General features: G+C 45.7%; 1 protein-coding gene across 1 annotated transcript; it reads right to left on the bottom strand.

The window, feature by feature from the left end:
- Positions 1-2,858: 2,858 nt before the first annotated feature.
- Positions 2,859-3,823, bottom strand: Pmar_PMAR025099 (conserved hypothetical protein; the record flags this gene model as incomplete). The annotated part of the gene is made up of 3 exons (XM_002768240.1): positions 2,859-2,887; positions 3,068-3,155; positions 3,200-3,823. The coding sequence occupies 3 exons, from the start codon at positions 3,821-3,823 to the stop codon at positions 2,859-2,861; spliced, it is 741 nt and encodes a 246-aa protein (XP_002768286.1).
- Positions 3,824-7,508: the final 3,685 nt, after the last annotated feature.

Genomic DNA, 7,508 nt, shown 5'->3' with positions numbered 1-7,508 from the left:
AGAGAGCGCTCTGCTCGTCTCGACTGCAGATCATCCTACCACCCGCTGCTTCGAAGTTCGAACTGGCAGAAATTGCGAAACAGGCACTCCGTATCTGTCCCCATGGAATGACTACTTGGTTTTGAGCATTATTATATATTACATATAAGCGTATTCTAAGCGGAACTGTGAGAATTAGGGGCATGATGATGTGGTCCTGCAATAAAATAACTATCACGGGAATAGCTTGATGGAATTATGTTGTCAATACGCTCGAGTATCTGTACACGGCTGTACCGGCAGTACGTTACATCTTCATGTATATAACCAAGGTGATAGAAGGAACGACAATAACGAGAAACATCAGCGTAATCATGGTCGGGCACGACCAGTGGACGATGAGGTGACAGTATGTCAGGGGGATTTGCAGTAGGCGTGACCATTGATAAATAACACAATACCCCAAACTTAAGGGATAACTAATAATTAACTATAATGTGTCGAACTTCTGCATCAGAGGAGTTGGTGTTGTCATGCCGCCGACAGCCATAACTGGTAGAACTCCGCCGATTATGCCGAATCTACTCACTTTGCACTTTTAGTGTGATAGAACCCGAATCACTAGTCCGCACATTATACCACTCACCGCATCGAATATAATTATCAAAGAATTCACAGTATATAAGTGAACACATAGTCCCAGAAGCCAAGTGATTGACTGCGGCCAAGTTATGACGACTTACAGTGCTGACAGTGACTGATAGGTCTACACACTTGCGTCCGAGAACCTGTCAGCTCATATCATAGCCACAACCACTAATCATCATCTCACAAGTATCATGAGGTCGACCTCGACTAGTTTAGAATTGACATCTACGACGAAATATGGCATATATCGATATGTGGCTCGGAACCCGATACCATCAAGTTGAATCTGATCGTATAAAGTGACCTATCTCATATCCCAACAGTACCGATTTGATTACAAAGTATAAGGGTAGTGCATTGATGTTCGCATCACTATTGCACGATGACGGCTTCATCGAGACGGTTATCATCGAGTCGGCTCGACGCCATTTCTTCCACGAGTGGTGTCTCATACCCGTTCGATATCGTTCCCCATAAACCATATAGAATGGGAATGCTAGAAAGACGCCCAAGACGGTTGACAAAATCACCCGGATATATTGACGAACACTGACAACTCAACAATACACACAATGTGTGAGGAAAAAGAGCTCAGTCAACGAACAATCGAGTTTGCACTGTCTGAGGACACTGTCACAGTGTCCCCAGGACAGTGTTGAAAGCTCCCAGAGTGAGATAGAGAGTCTGAGTCATCCAGGGGCCATATGCAGATCCTGATGCAAGAATCAGATCTTTGATCCGCATATTTTAGATGTAAGCCAGGCGTTACATCAATGATGTAACATCATGTGGCACTTCCATATTACGGCAATACTGCTACCCAGTTTTTCTATTAGAAAATTTCGCAATATCATATACAGAGTTCCCTGAAACACAAGAAGAAAGATGCGTGTGAAACAATGTCCCCGAGGATCGAACCCGCGATCTCAACTCGACATTCATGGTGATCATACTCGAACTCTGATTCATGATTCGAGCCTTGCTGATACTGAGTTATACTTGTGAAAAAGGTATTGAATGGGATTCGAACCTGGGATCCACGCCTGCATTCGAATCAATGGCCAGAAATCGTGATGTTGCATGCTGAGTCTGAGTGGTTGTCAACCACTAATTGCTAGTAGCAATTAAACACCACAAGAAATGGTTATCGAGTTCCTTTATAAAAGATGAAACGTAGGGGCGGCTACTCATCGCCGCAGTGTGGATTACACGCCCAAGTGCCAAATTTCGTGTAAAGGCAAGAAAGGCGCATATTTAGAATTCGCCGAACCGCTGGACCCAACTCGGGGAAAAATGTAGGAAAAGAACGGGGAATTTCCGGGAAAATTTTCCGGAATTTCCGGGAAATTTTCATGGGTGATGACATACCACTGAAACGCGATCAAAGGTCTGATGTCGTTGTCAACTTTCCTTGAACCACCGCAGTAGCAACCAAAGATCGGGTAACCCGATTCGGGTTGGTCGTTGTCTCCATCATTTACCTATTCATGTGTGGTGTGTACAGTACACAGTGTACTTATGAGTTGTATTGTGTCTATCAAGTATATCAATGAGAATTACTTGTCGCGTTTTAGCCCGCTAAGCCGGCCACGTTGAATAAGAATCGACGCCCGATAGACCATCGCCAGTGAACCACCGGGGTCAATGATCCCACACCGGCGAGAGGCTTCTAGATCGTATCCCCTGTGGTCACGGGTATTTTACCACTTGTGCAACTTGACCATTTTCTCGGCCCTTTCTACTCTGCCGGAACGTCCTGTTAGACGCGTTAGTGATGCCATTACAGCCGACTACGCTCGGTGCCTCTACCACCAAGACTGTCAGCCTTCAGTCGGAAGTAGTCTAAGCCAGGAATTTCCTGGCAGGAAACGTGCTAGTGTTCCGTGGTCAGGTGCGGGAGCGGCTGATGCCGGAATAAGAGGAAGTATCCTGGCTGGAGATTACCTCGATATGAGAGCAGCATGTCCGTTCTGATATTATCATCAGGTCCTCTAGAATTGCTGCTTTACTATGAAGCTGTACGATACATTAATTTTCGTGTGTAGAATGTGCAGCCTATGAAAACTACGTGAGTAACTACGAACTCCGTATTAAAAAGCAATTACTAGAAACCACCAGAAACCATAGTCCTGTCTCACGTTCATACGGGTTTCACCGCCACACCGCAGTATTGGGCGCTAAAATCGCTTGAGTCCTCAACGAAACCGTGCGAAAAAAGCGCGAGCGGGTCTCTAAAACCACTCCACAGAAGGGCCACCACCTGCGGGGAACATTCCGATGACATTCCGCATGTAAGATTATGCAACACTAACTAGAACGGTGAATGCTTACCCCTTTGACTGGGCTCCTCAGGGCAAGGCCAGCCCACTCCGCGCCATCATTACTATCTAACGAGCACGAAGTCTCATCACATGGCAAGATGACAACCTGTAGAACTCACCGGTGGAAAATGCTGCATTCGAGAGAGCGAGCTTGAGCTCATCGGGCGTGATAAACAGTCGCCAATCGTGGGCATTAGGAGGCATGATCTGATAGAAATAGGGTTCTCGACGATCCGAGGGCATGGAGCTACATTCAGTATTTCCTGCGTTATCATCCACACAGTAGTATAACTCCAAACAGTCCGAGATATGGTGTCGAATACGAGCACACCACCGGGCTTCAGTACGCGATAGATTTCAGTCAAGGCTCCTTGAAGGTCCAAAAGATGCTCGAGGACGTCGGATATGATAACGCCATCGAAGGAGTTGTCGGGGAATGGTATATCATATACCGATCCAACTTGATAGTGTAGATTTGGAATATCACGTCCATGTTGGCGTGCCTGCTGTAAGGAGGCCTCACTGATGTCAATACCAGTGATATTATAGCCGTAGGTTGATGCCATCTCTTCAGTTAATAGACCACCACCACAACCCACGTCTAAGTATCTACCCTTAGAAGGTTTCTTACCTCCCTTAGAGAGATGACGATGAAAGTACGGTGCACGAACCTCGTTCATCATCTCGAGCGCCCGCCATATGGTGCCATTCTCATGCCACTGTGCTTCATCATAAATACCATTATCGATGAGACTATCTCCTTCTTGGATAACTCGCAGCCTGTCTGGGTATGGTCGTAGGTAATAACGTGAACGAGTGAACCACATGATCGAGGCTGCAACGAGCGCCACGAAGCCAGCAGACTTCGCAATCATTTCAATCGGGATACTAGAAGCAGGTTGCACTGGAGCTCTTCACGGCCACGTACGTTAACCATTGCCTCACGAATACATCTCTGTGTGAACGATACGGGGAGCGGATGATTTTGACGGGAACTCTTTGATATGATGCAATGCAATATATCAAAAGTTCCCGTAGATGCATTAAATGCATCTACATTCCTACAGGGACACGAACAAGAGCTCAGCTACCCCCAGTATTCCGCTGCATCATTTCACCAAGGACCATGCTCAAAACGCTCCAACACAAACGGGGGTGCAAGGAGGGAACATGAAGCCGGACAAATGTGAGCATCCATTGTTCTGAAACTCACTTCTTCGTGTCGTAGTGTTTCCTATTTCGTTTCAAAAGGGAGACTTATCAACGGAACATGGATTTGGGATTTTAACGCTGGAAAGTCCCGCTGTGGAGAGGTAAATACCAAAAAAGTTAAAACAACAACAAAGGTTCGCCAGATTGGAATTTTTCTGCAACTTGCATGTAAAACTCGAAGCTACGCGCAGGCTACCATACAAAACAGCACACGAGAAAGAGCAGAAAAAAGTGCGATGTGCTGTAATAGTAGTTTGACGTACAGAACCGCAGAAGTGCGGTTTTCTACAACTAAAACTCGCAGGTAACCATTACAGCACAAAAATAAATCGCACTGTCAAAAGAGCGGCTGCGCTCTTATTTACGAAAAATGTGTTATTATGAAATCGCAGATGCTGTTTTGTATAAAGTTTGTATGCGGTTATGTATTTCGAGTGCTCTTTTGTCCGTTGCCCTTTTCATACATAACAGCAATCGCGATAAGTAACGTGGCGTTTCGATCGTTTGACGGCGGAGCGAAGTCGTCACTCATATTGTTTTACATTACTCGCCGTAACATTGTTTGCTTGTCTTCCAATGGGAAATTTTTTCATTATCAGTTTGCGTTATTTGGTTCCTATGCCTAAACCAATCTGCTGTCATATTTGCAATCGCGGGAGCGACTTTGGGGCGATGGCCGATTGTGACTCGTGTGGTATGAGAATCCATATTGCAGGGTGTGCCGATGAGGCTGTGGATTTTACTTCATCGCAGCGTTATGTATGCCATCGTTGCGAGCGTCAACGGAAAAGGTTCCGAGGAAATAGTACAGTTATTGAGCACTTGATTCCCGCGTTTCGAAAACTTAAAATCAAGTGTATATCGAATGGAACAGAGTCAGCGCGCCTCATGAATGTAAGTATATATTGCTAAGTAACTTTGGCTGTTACTTGTTATTTGTTTGATAAAGTTGCACCTTAAATTGGATTGTTAGGAGAAATTTTTTAGGATCTCATATCACCTTGCAAGCCGAAACCTTCTCGGGGTGCCATCGAGCAGTTGTGGAATAATACAGGGCAACAACAAACGTCGGTGGGGATGGTGAAGTAGTGACTAGTGCAATTCATCTCCTTGTATTGTTGCGTGAACACAGTACGTGTAGAACATCTATGTAACGTAGTATCAACAAAAGCATAGCGGAGCACGCGCAGCAGGGAAATTCCATAGCAGATGTGAGAGACAGATGAAGACCATGTGTATGCGCGTGGCACGCACATAACAGGAAAAGCGGCAGAAAAACCACACAACGGACACATTTCGCGTATAATAGGACTGAAAGAAATGAAGAGCTGCGTAAGTACGGACATCGTCAAAGTATCGTCCGGGTGATTGCAGATGAAACATCACCCAGTGAGGAATTCATACTTCCCGTAGCGGAAGAACGCTCCCAGAAAGTAGTACTTTCCGGTGAGTTAATCTCTCATACCCGCCGATGTTTTAGAAAAAATTGCGAGAAAAAAGATAGAAATGAGCAGAAAAGTGGCAGAGGGGCGTATGCCATAATGTATTTCTGCCGAGAAAAAAATTGAAAAAGAGCAAATTCTAAAAACATGCTGAAATGCATTTCTGCACAAGAGAAAAGAGCGTTTCAGCAGAAGTGCGGTTTTGCACAATGTCAGAGCGCTTTTGTAAATCAGAGTGCTATTATGTGTGATAAGAGTGCGATTTTGTAAATAGCTGGCGCTGTTTTGTCGTTTAAAAAACAGCGGACACATAAGAGCATGTGCGGTTCTTACGGGCCAAAATAGAAAACAGCACTCCGCTGTTGTGCTGTTGTGCTGTTTTGTATTGTACCGGCGCAGTCACCGCGATTAACGTGAGATTCAGAACGACGAGTCTGCAAGATGAGCATCTTTGCCTGACGTATTCGAAAATCTGGATTTGAAACGGTCATGAGGGAGGAGAACAGAGCCCCAACTGTTGTCTTGTCTGGAAGTGCTCGAATGAGCCTTTCTGACAGGGTCTTATTTGGGACTCCCCCTCCGGGTTGATACGTATTATACTGGTTCTCTGGTCTGCTGAGTCTCTGCTACGAATTGTGCACGTGAGTTGATACAGTTAGTAACTAGAAGTATTGAGATCGACGACTGCGCTGTTGGCTTCACAGATGGACGTGACTCACGTCACGTGAGCTTCCTCTCTCTGAGTTAGGATTCAGGACTTGCCAGCCACGGCTACTATTAGTGATAACGTCAGCGCAAACCAACTAAATTCACTATGTTGTTGGAGAGAGTATTGAAATTCTCTGGGCGAGATTGAATTTTGAAGATCCCAGTCGACATGACTATGAAGCTTCACAGTTCAGTCTTGCATTGATCATCATCTAGCTTACGAACTCCTTGGCAAGTGCCCCTGGATGCGCATCGGCATTTGCCGACTTTTACTGCGCGATACATCTTCGAGGGTCTTTCATTCAAAAATTCCAATGGTTTCTAGTGAGTGATGATGGACCATTGATTTCTTCATCACTGATCATGTGAAGCGTTTGCAAAGTCAAAGGTCTGAGGACTCGGACTGTGAGTTGGAGTATGAATGGAAAATATCAATGAGTGAGAATATTATTGTGGAAGTTTGATAGCGGGCAAAATACTGCCGAATGCTGTATTGTGTATGAACTATCAACGAGTGAAGATCCAGCGAGACTTACTGATACAAAAACCAGCAAACTCCGGGAGAGCACTCGTGTATACGGGGAGACAGAGCCTAACGATGTGAAACCACAAGGCTATGGGACACTATCGTAGATCGCCATATGAACACCTCAAAGTTGACTCTTGAGAAACGCTGAGAAAGTCTTCCTCATACTTTCAGTATCCGTGCATAGTTAGCCGGTAATGAGCTCGACTCGGGCAGATCGAACCTCATCCATCTTCAGTTTAGTGAATACGAACCCCCCAAGATGATTCTGATAACTTTCATCCGTATTAACGTCATTGCCGTTGATAACAGCAAGGGTGTCTGGGAGGGCCCAAGAATGCCACCAACCGTTGATGACCACCAGTCATTGCGCAAACCCAGATCAATGAGCCACGGGGGGGGACACCTGGAAGCCTGTCTCAACGTTCGTCACCAGAGAAGTACGCCCAGCTCCTTCTGGTCACAGTTCCCAAGATTGTTGGCACCACTCGTGCGAGCAGACCGAATATCTTCGCTGAACTCAGTATACACAACACAATTGCACCATTGGTGAAAAACGAGCACTTGATAGCACAGTGCATGCGTCATTGAGAGGTGTGTGGTTTCGAGGCGACACCACCGTAGATCATATCTAGATCACCAGGCACCTCCACGAAGCCTCCAGCGAAAACC

The sequence above is a fragment of the Perkinsus marinus genome (assembly GCF_000006405.1).
Source record: "Perkinsus marinus ATCC 50983 genomic scaffold scf_1104296968888, whole genome shotgun sequence".
NCBI lineage: Eukaryota > Perkinsozoa > Perkinsida > Perkinsidae > Perkinsus > Perkinsus marinus.
Note: the sequence above shows the minus strand (reverse complement) of the source record. Positions and strands in the feature narration are given on the sequence as shown.